The sequence below is a fragment of the Batrachochytrium dendrobatidis genome (genome assembly GCF_000203795.2).
Source record: "Batrachochytrium dendrobatidis JAM81 unplaced genomic scaffold BATDEscaffold_9, whole genome shotgun sequence".
NCBI lineage: Eukaryota > Fungi > Chytridiomycota > Chytridiomycetes > Rhizophydiales > Batrachochytrium > Batrachochytrium dendrobatidis.
Window position 1 is genome coordinate 957,367 of NW_006281107.1, and position 16,496 is coordinate 973,862.

Genomic DNA, 16,496 nt, shown 5'->3' on the forward strand with positions numbered 1-16,496 from the left:
TGTCAAGACATTCTCTTGAACTAGTTGTTTCTACTCAACTGTCTTGTAGAGTCGGCCTGTTATCATTATCAACTCATCCACACTATATAGACTGTGTTCATATAGTGTGGATTTCTGTTATAAAACGATGTGGTCTTGTTTTAGAATACTGTTTCGCTAATAATTCCATCATCATACTAGGATCTTATCAAGGGACTGCGTAGAGAAGCTATTCAAAAAAAGCTATTGCATAAAGGGTTTGTCTTGTTTGAACTAATATCTAATGTTCTTGTGCAATCTGGTTTGGTCTTGGCTTCATTACTGTCATTTATGGCATGATTCTCGGACTTGATAATACTCAAATCACACGAATTCACTGCTAATGTGTTCCATTCTCTTAAATATAACCATGTATTAATCCCTGCCATCATTTTATTTCTATAGATCACTTCAGCTAAAACACTCTCAGTTATTGAAATCTTTGTATACCACTCAAATGGCTCGTCTTGATCGGCTTTCTCAAAATATTGTACCAGATGATAATGACCAAGAATGGATTAAATTCAAAAACAGATACCCGATTGACAAGTAGGTTGGTTTCTTATGGTTCTAAACAGTAGATTCAAATTAATCCATTTCTTTTGTTTTTATTCAAACTCTGCTAGAATCAATTTATATGATGATTTGGATGATTCTGATCAAGATGACCAGTTTCATGATGCATCTGCCGACTCCTTGGATGGAGATCTTACGCCCTGTCATATGAGTACACAAGATGTTGTAGAGGATAGTATCCAGGAAAATCAACCTGAAATCTCTAGTCAATTGACCGACATCGTATCTAAAAATTCTACACATGATCATCCCAATGAAACTGGCATGTCTTTGGGTCAATATCATGATGATCAAGATGAAGAATCCATCAATACATCTACTCAAGATGTTGATGATTTAAATCAGGATGAGAATGACGACCAGATGGATGATGCTGCTCAAGACGAGATGGACGCTGAAATCAACCAAATCGATGATTTGGAAATGGATTATGATCCGTACATGAACACAGACCATGCTGATCATGATCCAGGCGAAATGGTTATACCTGCAGTTGAAAATAGTATTTCTGATTCAGCTACTGTCACTGATTCGACTCCAGATACTGAACTCGACAAAAGCAATAGCAATGATCAACCAGATGATATATTAACTATCCAGCATAATCACACTGTCAAAAGCACTGAACAGCTTCTCCACGAGATCAAAGACACGGAAGATTCTAAAACAGATGCCATGGATCAATTAGACGAAATGGAGGATATTGAAATGCAGTCGTGTTTAAACAAAGTGGATACGGACGAATACGACGAAGCTACCGCACATGACACTAGGCTTGAAAAGTCTTGCAGCAGTCACATTGTTCAAGATGAATCTACGCTCATGTTGCACCGCGATAGTCCCGGACGGTTAAAGCGCTGTAAACAGTTGCGACTAGTAGGAAAATCACCTCTTTCCATTTCTAGCAAACCAAAACCTCGTATCGAGTCTCATTGTCAATACAAGGGATACAATCTACAGGCTTGGCGACTCAAAACTGCATCACGACCACTGACTGCTTGTGTCAATACTGCCACAAAATGCATAACCACTAAAGACTGGCAGCTTGTCAGAGAGGAGATTAGGCAAATGCGGATTCTGGGTCGAATTGATCAACTAAAGGCTGATAGTCTTTGGAGTTTTAAACAGATAAAGCCACATAAACCTGCAAATCAACCTCGTACACATCGCGATTATTTGTTGGAAGAAATGGTAATGCATTATGGCCACCTTGAACCCTGAGCAATTAGATTGTTGATTTGGATTTGGATTTGAAATCGTATTGACATTTTGTTTTTCTACAATTTTTTATAAATGTCGTAGAAATGGATGCACGCAGATTTCAAACAGGAGCGTAAATGGAAACTTGCCATGTCATATATAATGGCTTTATGGGTAATAGAATGGCACCAAGCTACTGACAAATCTACAGTTTGTATCAAGGTGTGTTGATTGAAACGACCATTTAATCTTTGTGAACATGCATCTAATTTTTTATTTGGTTGCATATAGCGTCGTCCGATATGTGAAATTAAAACCCCCACTCAAGCTGTATCGAATGAGGCATTTGATTCGCTTTTAATTGAAACTAATACTGAAATGACTACTGACACGTTGACTAGCCATGATAAAATCACACAAGCTGCTGTCGCAGATCAAAATCAAGCAAATTCGCTTGCTACAGTAAATGTTAATTACACAGACAATTTGGCAATCGAACTCGCATCAACAGAACCGACAACTAACCTGAATTCAAATCCACAGCCTGTTGTTTTGATCAGTCAAAACACAACTCATAATACTCATGTATTGGTCACGCCAAGCGCAGTGCTACCATTACCAGCATCACCTTTGCCACTTGCACATTCACACTCATCTTCTCAATTACAGCATTCTCAGGTTGAGCCCAAACTAGTTATCATGGACTTGGAAGCTAATCTGTATACCATGGCTGGGGACGAAACCTCTGATCATGCACTACCTCATTTCCCAACCTACATGCCACCCCAGTACGATGAACGGCCAATTGTTCCAAACGTTGAAGCAGTGATTCCTGTTTCTCGGTACAATCTTCAACGAATAGTTGCCAAGCAACCTTCAAGATGGGATGTGTGGGGTCGCGTGCGAACACAACACTCTACTATAGATCCAGTTAAATGGCTTTCCATGTCAAATCGTTACACACCCGTTCCCACCGCTGTATCGATTTTTAATGGTGATGGGGGTGATTCAATCGAAGGTATTCGCACTACTTATCCTCTATTCAAGTCGCCCAGTTTACCACGATCCGAAACTCTTCCGACTGCAGTATCGACATGGAGTCACGATGAAGATGAGGCGCTATGGAGTTTTTCACATGCTTACACGTTCAACTGGGTAATTATTTCGACAGCGCTTAATGCTGCTCGGGTGGGTACGTCTCAGAAACGCACAGAATGGGAATGCTGTGATCGTTTTGTAGTACTGGCAGAGCAAGGATATAAACCAGGATCAAAGGGTGATTACCTGTTTTCACTTCCGTTGAAAACTGGTAAAGCCACTGCCAATGACAATAAGATGAAGGCTTTAAAACTTTTGGGAACATTTGAAGCGATTAGAAAGTGTGCTAAAAAAAGAGAAATGACACGCATGCCGAGTAAGTTGTATTTGTGAAGCCTTTGATTTGGATTACTTGTTTGGTGGGTTGATACTACTTTTATTGCATGACTGTTAACAATTTTGATACTTTAGTGGCAAAACCAAACAAGCATCAAGTAAGTCTAGTTGCGCATGAAACACATTTGCAGGCAGAGTTGCAAGCTGGAATCGATCCTTCAGCGCAGCCCCTCACACCACTAGAACTGTCGCTGATGAAAGAGCGACGAGATAAGCCCATGTTTGATCAGCACCGACAGGCTATATATGCAGCCCATTCACGTCCGGGAGCTATGGTATCACGTCAACCTTTTGGTACTTCACCTGGTGCATTTCCAGTTCAGATACGAGGCGTTGTTGGATCTACTCCTAGCGCGACCAATACAACTGGAAGCGCTACAACTGCCGCTGCTGCTGCAAGCATGGGAAGCTTTACTGGCGAGCAGATCCAGTCTATGATTGCTGCACGACAACAGCTAGCTTCACGTGCTGCGACTGCTTCAGGCGGATCTAACCAGGCTGATTTAGAAAGCACAGAAGTGTCTGCAGCTACTTCTACGTCACCGTCTGTGAATACCACTGCAAGCTCTTTATCTCCAACTGCTACACAACGATTACAAACTCAGCGCATGCAACAGCAGCAACAGACTCAACAGTTACAATTGCAATTTCAGCAATCCCAGCAAGCAAGTAAACAGCAGCAACAACATCGGCAGATGCAGGCAGATGTATCTACTGCTGCTGCGTTTGTGGCTTTACAAAATGCACAACAAGCAGCAAAGATGAATCAGGTATGTTTTGGTACTTTTTACTTTGTGATTCTGTATTGGGTTGAGTTTATGTTGCAAGCGCGTTTTATACTTTGATGGTAATAATACTAAATTATGCGTGCCATGTATCTATTTAATCCAGGTAACTCCCGAGTTGATTCAAAGACAGCACCAGCAACTTCAGATTGCACTTGAAAAGGCTCGACTGCAGCACCAGCAAGCACAGTACTTGCTTCAAGAGGCAATGACCAACGGCTCAACAGCTGATATTCCACAACTGCAGCAACTTCAACAGAAGCATTTGCAACAGCTTCAGCACTTGCAGCTTCAACAGCAGTATTTACTGTTGCATCATCAAGAGCATCAATTGCAACAGCAGCAGCGTCAGGTTCAGTTGTTTCAGCAACAACAGGTGCAAACCCAACAGCAAATGGGACTAGATACGAATGGGAAAATGAATCAATTGAATGCCATTCAACAGTTGCAACTTCAGCAGCAGCTTGGCAATGCATCGCATTTGGGATTGCCATTACAGCAAGCTACAGGATTAAATCTTGGTATAGATTCCACTAATGAATTGTTCCAACAGCAACAGCTTCATCAAATCCAATTGCAGCAATTTCAAGCACAACATGGACAACTGCCATTCCAGCTTCAACAACAATTGCAACAGCAGCAGTTACCGCAGCTGACGCAGCAACAACAGATTCAGCAGTTGCAATTACAGCTTCAGTTGCAGCATCAATTGCAGCGGCAACAACAATCAAAAAGTCCAAATGTTGGTGCAGAAAATACTGTTGCTACTCCACCTGCAAGCACATTAGATAGCATCATGTCGGCAGCTTCAACCTCGGCCATGACGCCGTTGCCAACCCAGCAACGTATGGCGACCGATTTAACTAATGATGGAAACACACCAACATGCGATCGGCCTGGCACACCTGCGAATTTAGCTGCACCCTCCACACCAAAGCCGTCTAATAGTGGTGCTTCTGTAATGAGTTCCGGCACTCCAAAACCTACTGCCACCACCAGAAGAAAAAGTAAAACTGCTGCACTCACTACGACTATGACCACTTCAAACGACACCCTTGCAGCCACATCTATTACTGCGTTCAATACTACGGCTTCGACTCCAATCATGAAAGCAGAGCCTGTTACTGCAAAAGATGAAGCTATTCGAATGCAAACACCAACCATGTTTAAACCTATGAGAGGTCAAGCACGATCTCGAGGTCGTGGACGTGGTCGACCACCGAAACAATTAATGAAATCCGAAACTTCACACTTGACTGACTTTGATATTCTGGAGGCATCTATTGAGCCAGATCTAGACGATAATGGTCAAGTAGACGATCAAATTGAAGCGGATGAAGGAGACGAGGAAGAAGAGGATGAGAATGCCAATTTTGGTGCAAGGCGATTACGTCGAACAAGTCAAACCACAACACCTGTAGCATCGATTTCAAAAGGCATACGCTCTAGTCGTAAACGTAAATCATCTGCATTGTTTTTTGAAACCCCGACCTTTGCACCCACTCAACCCGTAGAAAAGTCTGATGCTGATGATGATCATAGTCACCAAGAAGACGATGTAAAGCAGTTGCAAGTTGGTGTAAGCATCAAAAAAGAAAAAGACAAGCAGCGACGTGGACGGATTAAGAAATCGGCAACGACTGCTATAGAGATTGATGATGCTGATGAAGAGGATCAAAACGGAAATGGTGATACTTTGGAAACCATCCCATCTCCGCGTCGTGGACGTCGACGTTGGAGTTGAATATTGAACTGTCTTATAATGTGCAAGAAAATCATAAAATGGTCGTTTGAGATTGAATTCATGATTCTGACAAATATATATTATGAAAGCAAATATTGTATTATCGGTTTTGGTAGTAGGAATTTGTATGACTTGTAACTAACCATTTTTTGGTGTTGGTTAGTCTTGTATACTTTGATTTCTATTTGGCTGTATAATTTAAAAAATGTTTATTACACAAACGGGCAACACAGTTTAAGCAACCGTGACGTATACTTGATCAATCTGATTATGGTACAATCTTTATAATAACCAATTTCACTGTCAATCCATCAACTGTTTACAGCCGAGGATTCGGGAATGAGACTATGCAAAACAATTATTTCCTGTTGTTTCGAGTTGATCACCAATGTTTTACACTAGCAGTATTTGACAGGTGACAGTTTCCATTCGTGCAGCAAAATGCCGTGTAGATATAGAGTAGATTCGCGAGACTGCTCAAGCAAGTAGGTGTGCTGATGTGTCAAATAAGGATTAATGGATACATCAGTATCTGCACACACAAACACTTTGATCCAACAGACGAGTAAACTTGCAATATTTTGAAACAAGATATACGGACCATATCATCATTTGTGAAAAACGGTGGATATTTTTAATACAACCGACCGAGTTGATCCACAACCCTTTATATTATCCAATGAGCAACCCTATTGAAATGGTTGTTTATTTTCAAGCATATGACAAAATTGGCATAGCCTAGAACGTAACGACAGATCCAAGGTTTGATTCAACGTTCAAGAATGAATCGTCCATCTTACCCATTTTTGCCAAGCAGCAGTAGGGTAAAAACGCATGCGTAAACGCAAAGTAGATACGTCAACAGCACCAGTAGTGTGCTTTCTGTCCCTTCCGCTTACCACCAACCCGATCGTGCAAACTCGCATGGTTGAGCGAATTTTACACAGGTGCAGCCCATCTGATGGATGGATGGAGGAAAGGGTGGACATGTCCACTCATCCATTATTTTCCGCCCATATTGATACTCAACTCCAGCTGTAACAAAAACCTAAAAGGACTACATGGCCGATAACCCTCAATCTGGCGCGTTGCAACCCTTGATGCTGCTGTCGAGCAATTTATTATTTTACCATTCATATCCACACCCAATCCACTCAAATCACATCATTACTTTACTGATAACCCATTTGTGGATTGACTCGAGTGGGATTTGAATGTAAGTTTTGCAAAATATATTGAATCTATTTGATCCGTGTATGGTATGGTGCTTTATCTGTTTTCTTCACGCACACGTCCTACTGTCAACTCTGTATTTTGACGAGTTTGTGTTGTATCTTTGGTCGTATTCATGCAAAATGAAATATTAATTAAGGGTACTAGAGTATACAGTAAACATCCAGTCTTATGACATGATGGATGCTACTTTCCATTCTATTTATTGGCCAATAGTGTGTTCTGTTGACTCCTCGGCGAATCTTGTTGTTCTTTCTCCTTTATGCTTATTTCTGTATAAAAATTGAACATGTGTTGACAGTTCCAGTCAATCTCACACTTGTTCAATCTCCAACTCTTTTCCCTGATAAACCAAATGGTGTGATTGGTATGCAAACAACAGTTGCATTTTTGATATATGCAACCTTTGTTTTCTTGGATGAGGCGCGAACGTATCTGATAGTTTAGAATATAACATCAGAATAGTTGAGCCCAATATATGGATTGAAATGGATGAACCCAAGTTTAAACTTGGCAATTGTACAATGTATGGTTGTTTTGTTGGAAAAGAAACGGATTATTTCAGTTCAAATCTATAGTTTGATTGTGTGTGCATCATATGATGGTCGCTGTGTCTGGAAGGGGAATTGAGAATGTCTATTGAAGAAGCAATGCAGTCAATCTGTAGTAGGAAAACGCAGTGAATATTTAATCATTGTTTATTACAAAGCAAAGCAGAGGCAGTCCCTGCAAAATACGAAAGTGTTCCATTTTACGTGAATACGACTAAATGGAACTATGCATTTAGATTTCTGGTGATTGCATTTATATTAGCTTATAATTATAATCAATTAAACACTTGACCAGGGACTAAAGCAAGTTGGACAAAACTCTACAATCAGGTCATTTTTATTATATTGTATCTATGCTTTGGCTCAAACATACTCCAATGTGTGATTCATAGAAAGACAATCAACTATAGCTGCTTAATCCTACCACCATGCAAATTGAATCACATCCCATTTAATGCCAAATATACATGTGTAACTACTGTAAACTCTTGTGAAATTGAGTTTCTACACTCGACTGATTTATTTTATATCCCATCTAACCCTGTTTTCCATCCGCTGTTGATTTAGAATTTGAAATTGCCTTGATTTATACCCTTCGAGAAGCGCGCATCTTGAAATCATTGGCAGCATTTACAACTACAGATACATTTTAAACACCAGATAAAAGTACTACCTCACTACCAAGTGTGGACGCTACACAAGACACATTACTAAAGATCAAGCTTCGAGTTAGACCTGTTGGAATATAATTTAGTTGTGCAGTTCAATGGCTGATATTCAATCATCTTCCCATTTGGGTTCTAGTGGTTTGCATCTACACGATACACGACTATTTATTCGACAACTCGATACTCTATCCCCACAGCAAGTTGATATGAGCATTGTCGCGCAACCCTTTCAACAGCCGAGCAAAACTATCTCATCGAGTTTAGCACATCCTCGACACGATAAGATAGATGTTCACACACATTATAAACTACCGCTACGAATGCGGTATAAAGTAGCACAGAGACAAATGATGTCAACTAAAATGGAATGTGTAGCTCAGCCTACACCACACGCTAAACTTCCATCACCTGTATCACCAAAAAAATCAGCTTTGGTTGGCGTTGAATCTCAAAGTATGGGTGATGTTTTCCGCAATGTGTCTAGTGCAAACCATCTAGTTAGGAAACGTAACTCTTCTGTGATGGAGAATACACATCATGCATCCATTGGTAAACGAGTGTGTCAGCAGGTGGAAAAATCAAACCAGTGCTCTCCATTGAATCGAGATGATAATAGCACAACTGACACTACTTTGTTCCCAGTCTCTTCACCTTGTACGCATACTCCAATCCACACACGACCCATACACTCGCCTTTATATAATAATGCACATTCTACGCGACATATCCCTATAACTATGGCTACAGCGAGTAGAGTGCAGTACCATCCAAAAGACAAGGATAGAAGGGTTAACAAGGCAGGCATAGTACATGAAAACCCTATTGAGCCCCAGCACGCTTTTCCCTTATCTCCACCTCGAACTGAATCTCATGGATTAAAAAACAATCCAATACATGGTGCATGTGGATCACATTTGAATACGTTGACGTCTAAACCATGTGCTTTGTCTAATCAGGTTCGATCGGTATATCCGTCTCCATCGGTAACCCATTTTCCTACCAGTCATTTACCCAAACCCTTGGCGAGACCGGTCATTGCACCACTCACATCAAATAAACCTCCAATCCCGTGTACCCCTTTAGCCATGTCCGGTAGGTTGGATCACAGGCCTGCTATATTACCATTCAAGAAACGTCCCATTGTGTTTCCATTGCCAATAGAAACCAAACGGGTCAAACTTGTATTGAATACCAAACAGGAAAAAACGGTCTCATCAAATGGAAACACTAGTATGACTCGACACATACCAAAATTAGTTTGCAGTACAATGATCGAACCTTGCATAGTTGATGTAAACCACCGGACAAGTCGGACAGAAAAAGCAACACGAATTAAAATTTTATGCAAGGATTTCAACGAAAGTTGTCCATTAGGTCAACATCATATCGTTGATGCCACATCATCTATCCAATTATGTCATCGTGGAGAGTGTTGTAAAAAAGCATCGATTGCATTAAAAACGAGTCTGTCTACTATGGAGAATCCAATACTTGAACCCGATTGCGCTGTTCGCGCCATCAAGATGGTTGAATGGGCCGTGCTAAACAATGAATGGTTGGTATCCAATTATCATCTAAAGGCCATTCTTGGATACGGCGGATGTGGTGTGGTGGTCAGTGGGTATGATTTCAATTCCAACAAACAGGTAACACTTTGGTGGATTGAAAAATTTGAATAGGTTTATAGTGCACTTGATTTATTTTGAAATATTGTGATGGTAGGTTGCGATTAAAATTATTTATCGTCATGATAGTCTTGTGTATACAACGGATGGAGTACCTATGGAGATTGGAATTCACCGAGCATTATCACACGAAAATATTGTATCAAGTATTGCACATACGTCAGACTCTCGAGCATTTTATCTTGTGATGGAGAAATATGGAGAGCCTTGGGAAACCTCGACAGAACTACGTACTATTAAATTACGATATGATTTATCACCCGGGACATTTCAAACCAGTATTTCTCCTGTAGTGGATCACACACAGTATCGGAATTGTATACAGTATCGGCCACGTCCGTCGATGCTGGGAGCATACAAATTGAAACAACGCCAAGCCAATACCAAACATCTATACAGGAGACCCAAGCGTGTTCAACTTCAAAACGGATCAGGATCCTCATTAGCAGATTACATATCTACCCATCCCAACATTTCAGAAACAACCATGCGAGATATTTTTACTGGAATTGTTAAAGGTGTTCAGTACCTTCATAAATCCAACATTATTCATGGTGATATCAAAGAAGAAAACGTGCTGGTTGGTATAGATTCTACATGCATGACACACCAAGCACGATTGTGTGATTTTGGACATAGTTATATTGCTATTAAATCAAGCCCTAGCATGCACATGTATGGCACCAAAGTATTTTGTCCTCCAGAACTGGTGGGTAATTTTATTGCACGGACCAATGGTAAACAAACGTATCCTACACGAGTAGATGGGTTTGCACAGGATGTATGGGCATTGGGATTAGTCTTATATGCAATGGTGTATGGAGCGATTCCAGATGAAACAAGAGGATTATTGGATGAAACCCTTGATCTTTTAAAGAATGATTATCTGCCTGCTGAATTTGACAAGACAGTTTCTGAAGGTACGGTTTATAATTGATGTTGTGTTGCATGGATGCATTGAATCTGACCGACTTTCTATCATGTCTAGATTGCTTGGATTTGATAAAAAGGATGCTAATGATTGATCCATCCAAGCGAATAACAGTTAATGAGATTTTATGTTGTCCATGGATATTAGGCTAAACGTGCAGAATAAAATAATTGATGTATCAAATTAGAGTTGGCAATCAAGAGTATAAGCCATCCAACGTGATGGGGACTATCCAAACAGTTTGTATTTGTATGATTTAAAACCCTATTCATGTAAAATGGAACACTAAATAAGGGTACCAAACACATAATAAACGGCAAGTTGGCATTTGGTACCGATTAACTGGACAACATTGTATCCTTTTAAATTGTCGTTTAAAAACAGTTTTTAGTATATCATTTAAGCATGTTCTTTTACGTATAAATCTCTACTTTTATGTAAAGACTTTGTATATTGTCATGAAATTATTGATGGTCCGAGAGTTTCTTGCAGTCAACATTTGGACAGCGAGATGTTGCGAGTACACTTGTGGATCTTTACCCAACGCAAGTGTCTTGATCAACAATATCAATGATCTTGAAAACAATAGTATGTACAAAACCCAACATTTGTGAGTGACAGATTATCATAGGGAAATGTGTCTAGGCTTTTATTGGCAATATTCAAATTCAATATCTGGATTGCAATGAGTGAATCTGATGATCGTGCAATATATGGTTATGCAAGTAAAAGTGCAATATTTAAACAGATCAAAATTATGGTTTGTAATCATACGATGGTTGGTGTGCTGGAGACTGATCAAGAAAGTTGTCGAGACTAAACAACGCTATACAACATTTCCAAACACGCATATTATTCTAAACAATCCATTTCACAAAACTGTCTGATTAGACATGATTTACCAACCATTCAACGGGCAGATATTGATCATTTTTGAATTCTACAAAAGCGACTCGAGTATAATGGGGTTTTCGAGTAATTGCAAAGAATTGAGTGTACTAAAAGTCAATTCCTAGTAGGAAACAAGCAATATTTAACCATTGTATATTTCCAATAATGTATTCCATTCTACGTGAATATGACAATAAAATGATAGCATGTCTGATAGGAGAGCAAACACATTTGAAGGACGGAAGTGTTGACAATCCATTCAGTGTTAAATTGAATGCTTGTGCATTTAAAGACATCACATATATAAACCAATAAAATCGAAATCGAGGAAAAAGCATTGTTATTCGGCGAATGTTTCTTTGCAAAAAGCGAAAGCCAGGAATAGAGTAGGAGAAAAAACTTGCACATTCGACAACATTGATCGAAAGGGAACAGTGATAGAAAGGAAAGTTGATCGATAAAAAGAATAGTGAAGAACGGAGAAAGTGAAACTATCGGTTGTGACAAGTCTTGACGGTGATACATCCCAAATTTCGATTGATTCTGTATTACTTGGCTTCGGTGGGTTGTTCTTCAGCCTTGGCTTCTTCTCCCTTTTCACCTGCTAATAAGATATAAAGTTAGTAGTGATAGAGGAGGAGATCAGGATGAAATAAACTTACAGTCCTGAAGATCCGAGGTCCAAAGTGTGAGGTTGTCGCGAAGAAGCTGCATAATAAGAGTGGAATCCTTGTATGACTCTTCGGAGAGAGTATCAAGTTCTGCAATAGCATCATCGAATGCCTGCTTTGCCAAATGACAAGCACGGTCGGGGGAGTTCAAGATCTCGTAGTAGAACACAGAGAAGTTGAGAGCGAGACCAAGACGAATAGGGTGAGTGGGAGCCAGCTCAGTCTGGGCAATGTCTGTGGCAGCCTTGTATGCATCATGAGCAAAGCCGGCAGCATCCTTCCGTTTGTCGCCTGTGGCAAATTCGGCAAGATAACGATGGTAGTCGCCCTTCATCTTGTAGTAGAAGACCTTGGATTCGCCAGCCTCGGCAGCAGGGATAAGATGCTGGTCAAGAACGTTGAGGATGTCAGTGCAGACATCGGAGAGCTCAGCCTCGACCTTGTAGCGATAGTCGAGGATTTTTTTTACTTGTGCTTCGTTGCCTTTGGACTCCTCCTTTTGTTCAATGGAGGAAACAATGCGCCACGAAGCACGACGAGCACCAATAACGTTTTTGTATGCAACGGAGAGTAGATTACGCTCCTCGACGGTTAATTCAAGACCAAGTTTAGCCACTTCCTTCATAAAAGAAACCATTTCGTCATATCTTTCAGCCTGCTCAGCGAGCTTGGCCATGTAAACCTGGTCTTCACGAGATCCTAGAACAAAACAAGAGAAAGAGAGAGCAAGATAGACAGTGGGTTAGAGGCAATAGCAAGTACAAGACAAAGCAATGCAGTGGCAAACCACGGTTCAGATACAGTAGGAAAGGCAGAGCGGCACAGAAACCAAAAGAGGATTTGAAGCCAGTTGATTCAGATGATTCAGACCAAAGGAGAGACAAGTAGAATAGGAGTGAAGAGACAAGGACATGCGACGCAGACAACAAAACCAAAGCAACAGGGAGTAGAAAGAAAACCAGAGATGAGAGGGAAAGAAATGAGATGAAGAGTAGCGGGTAAACAAGAAGATGCAGTTGTAGAGTTGAGGCAGTTGTAAGTCGAGACCCAGTTGTAAAGTCGAGACCAAGACAAGAACAAGAGCAAGACAAGAGCAAGACCAAGACAAGAGCAAGACCAAGTCATGAGCAAGACAAGAGAGTTGAAAGCACACTAGTTTGTAGTGCAGACAAGTCGTACTACGAGCCAATACAACCCTTGTTAAGGATGATCTCGAGTATTGTTGGTAAGAGTCAAACGACTATAGAACAAGGGGAATGAACAGGACAGTGACAATAGGAAACAGTACTACAGTATACAGTATATAGTACAGTTGGTTGGCAGGATGGACTCACCCTTGTCAGACATATTCAAACAGTTTGTTGTTGGAAGAAGAAGGAAAGTCGAGAAGAAACAAACAAAGGCGCGATTCACCAAGAAACCCTCCGCATCGAAAGACTTGGAATGAGCTCAACAGCAGTAGTGAACCAGACAAACGGTTTCTTTCACTTTATCAAACTCTTGTTTTACTCACTTCTTACTCTCACTCTTGCTCTCGCTCTCATCTCGTCTCGTTTCGTTTCGAGCTTCCCTGCAATTTTCATTCTTTTACTCCACGTGTCGTTCTTGGCTTTCTTCTTTACTTTCTCCATCAAATGCCTACTTCCGTTGTTCCTAGCCTCATCGGTATTGCCAACTTGGCTAATCAACGTCATAAAATTGTATCTAGAAAGGGTACAAACTTTACTCTTATGGTCGTTGGTATGAATTCCCTTTTTATATCATTGACTTGCTTCGCTTGATTACTGCACACGCCACTTTTTGTTCATTGCTGCATTCATTCTACTATTCACTGTCGTATTCACGTAAATGGTCCTCTTCATGGACTGCCTCTGTTGACTTTTGAAATACACAATGCTTGACTATTCCAATTCAACTCTAGTAGGCACTCTCAACTCTTCTTACCAACACTCTGTTCATTCAAATCAAACTATGGTTTGAACTGTTGTCTTGTCATTTTACTTGCATTGTACGATCATCAAGTTCCAAACTGGATTCATTGTCATCCTGATATTCGATTCAACTAGTGTCAATTCCATTCAACAAACTCTTGTAGTCTAATATCAGATACGCTCGCGCTCTAGTTCAAGAGTACAGTTTTTGGAATACAACTGTCATGTTAATCATCCAATGTTGTATAGGAATATTGGAGATTAAGCAGGTGTGGCATGGACTAAAGCTGTCATCAAGCACTTGTTCAGTTTACAAGAGTATCAACTCATAGACTTTTAAAAAAGTCAATATTGTTCATTGAATTGGGCGAGAATTGGCTCTTATCATTCCATGAGACTGTTTATTCAACACTCTTTCATGTTCTACTTTACGTAAATACAACTGCAATTCTGCACTGTTGCAATGATTTATTCAATCTCTTATCCAATCTTTTCATCAAATACTTGATGTTTACCTTGTTATTGTAGTGGACGCCTCATTTACAAAAGCCACATTTTACTCACATCTATTTACTCCCTTTAGGCGAGTCTGGTCTTGGAAAAACTACCTTTGTCAACACACTATTCTCTACTATTCTCAAGGAGCAACGCCCTTTACATGAACGTCATTCTCATCAGCTAGACCGCACCATCTCCATTGATGTTGTTCGTGCTGGTATGTCAATACTATTGTCATGAATACTATTCATCCCATCTCATCTTTATTTTCAACTCATCAGATGTCGAAGAAAAAGGCTTTAATGTCCGCTTAACTGTGGTCGATACTCCTGGATTTGGCGACTACATGAACAATCAAGACTGTTGGGTCCCCATCATTGATTTTCTCGATGATCAGCATCACAACTACATGAAATCTGAATCCTCTGGTGCTCGCAAGGGAATCGCTGATGTCCGTGTTCATGCTTGTCTGTACTTTGTTCAGCCTAGTGGTCACACTCTCAAACCACTAGATATCGAAGTCATGAAACACTTGGGAAGCAGAGTCAATCTAATCCCTGTCGTTGCCAAGGCTGACACTCTCACTCCAAAGGATCTTGCATTGTTCAAGGAGAGAGTAGGTATTCTTTTGGCTCAATCCTCTTTATCTTGTCAACTAATCATCATGGCTCAACTCCACTATAGATTCGCGATTGTCTCCGAATTCACAACATCAACTACTATCGTCCTATTGTTGACGAGGATGATGACGAGGCTGCTTTTGCTACCCAAAGCATCATCTCAGCTATGCCCTTCTCTGTCATTGCAAGCGAAAAGGAAGTCATGGTGAATGGGCTATCTGTTCGCGGTCGTGAATACCTCTGGGGTATTGCTGAAGGTACTCATTAACCCTGTTCAATACTTTTTATTTGGTTTACTAAATCCCATTTTTATATAGTTGAAAACGAAAATCACTGTGATTTCAAAAAGCTTCGCAATCTGCTCATTAGGTAACATCCCATCACCTATTTTTGTCATACTCTGTCTAACCACCTGCATTTGGATTGTCTGGAATAGAACACACATGCATGATCTGATTACTTCCACAGAAGAAGACCATTACGAGTCGTTCCGCTCAACCAAGTTGACTACTATGGGCAGATCGGATGACGACCCTGTCGCACATGCCAAAAAAACTCTGGCAATTAAAATGAAGGAAGACGAAGAAGCTTTGCGCAAAAGGTTTACTGAACAAGTCCGTATGGAAGAAAGCCGCTTTAGACAATGGGAGCAAAAGGTATTCAACGTGTATATCCTCATTGATTTAACCAAATCTAACCTGTTGGTACATATTAGCTGATTTCCGAGCGTGATCGTCTGAACAAAGATCTGGAAGAACATCATAAACTTGTCAAGGATCTTGAACATGAGTACGAGGAGGCACAAATCAAAGCACGATCTGGTCCTCGCTAGAATCCAACTTTCACCAATCTGTTGAATTTTAGAATGGACAGGTTTACTTTGACCCCATGCTTGTATTCCTATCATCTACATTTGAATTTCTCGGAATTCTTTGTATGTGATATGTGAACCAACTTTTCCACACCCATCTTTATTGCTCTTATCGTCTAAATAAAAACCTTGCAAAATACATGATGATTGGTCAATTATAAAACATGAATCTTGAAACGGTAGCGGCAT

At 40.4% G+C, this 16,496-nt stretch overlaps 4 protein-coding genes across 4 annotated transcripts; 3 read left to right on the plus strand and 1 right to left on the minus strand.

Annotated features, from left to right (window-relative positions):
* The first annotated feature begins 4,898 nt into the window (after nucleotides 1–4,898).
* BATDEDRAFT_37211 (uncharacterized protein) lies at nucleotides 4,899–5,842 on the plus strand. Its single transcript, XM_006680384.1, has one exon. The coding sequence runs from the start codon at nucleotides 4,975–4,977 to the stop codon at nucleotides 5,755–5,757; it is 783 nt and encodes a 260-aa protein (XP_006680447.1). The 5' UTR covers nucleotides 4,899–4,974; the 3' UTR covers nucleotides 5,758–5,842.
* A 4,536-nt stretch (nucleotides 5,843–10,378) lies between these two features.
* On the plus strand, nucleotides 10,379–10,750 carry BATDEDRAFT_6445 (uncharacterized protein; the record flags this gene model as incomplete). The annotated part of the gene is made up of 1 exon (XM_006680171.1): nucleotides 10,379–10,750. A coding segment is annotated over one exon (372 nt), but the record flags the coding sequence as incomplete, so codon positions are not given.
* Nucleotides 10,751–11,860: 1,110 nt separating this feature from the next.
* BATDEDRAFT_20242 (uncharacterized protein) lies at nucleotides 11,861–13,758 on the minus strand. The gene is made up of 3 exons (XM_006680237.1): nucleotides 13,722–13,758; nucleotides 12,379–13,086; nucleotides 11,861–12,320 (listed from the first exon to the last, which is right to left on the minus strand). Exons 1-3 carry the CDS (start codon nucleotides 13,732–13,734, stop codon nucleotides 12,265–12,267), a joined length of 777 nt encoding a protein of 258 aa, XP_006680300.1. The 5' UTR covers nucleotides 13,735–13,758; the 3' UTR covers nucleotides 11,861–12,264.
* A 150-nt stretch (nucleotides 13,759–13,908) lies between these two features.
* BATDEDRAFT_33494 (uncharacterized protein) lies at nucleotides 13,909–16,453 on the plus strand. The gene is made up of 7 exons (XM_006680329.1): nucleotides 13,909–14,127; nucleotides 14,902–15,033; nucleotides 15,098–15,432; nucleotides 15,501–15,693; nucleotides 15,754–15,805; nucleotides 15,873–16,092; nucleotides 16,152–16,453. Exons 1-7 carry the CDS (start codon nucleotides 14,022–14,024, stop codon nucleotides 16,266–16,268), a joined length of 1,155 nt encoding a protein of 384 aa, XP_006680392.1. The 5' UTR covers nucleotides 13,909–14,021; the 3' UTR covers nucleotides 16,269–16,453.
* The last annotated feature ends 43 nt before the right edge of the window (nucleotides 16,454–16,496 follow it).

Bases quoted from the DNA above. Each gene is read 5' to 3' on its own strand.
- BATDEDRAFT_37211 (XM_006680384.1), top strand. From the start codon at position 4,975: ATGAGTTCCGGCACTCCAAAACCTACTGCCACCACCAGAAGAAAAAGT.
- BATDEDRAFT_33494 (XM_006680329.1), top strand. From the start codon at position 14,022: ATGCCTACTTCCGTTGTTCCTAGCCTCATCGGTATTGCCAACTTGGCT. The intron at 15,034-15,097 runs GTATGTCAATAC...TCAACTCATCAG, and splicing joins CATTGATGTTGTTCGTGCTG to ATGTCGAAGAAAAAGGCTTT. The intron at 16,093-16,151 runs GTATTCAACGTG...GGTACATATTAG, and splicing joins TTAGACAATGGGAGCAAAAG to CTGATTTCCGAGCGTGATCG.
- BATDEDRAFT_20242 (XM_006680237.1), bottom strand. The intron at 12,321-12,378 runs GTAAGTTTATTT...ATATCTTATTAG, and splicing joins GACCTCGGATCTTCAGGACT to CAGGTGAAAAGGGAGAAGAA.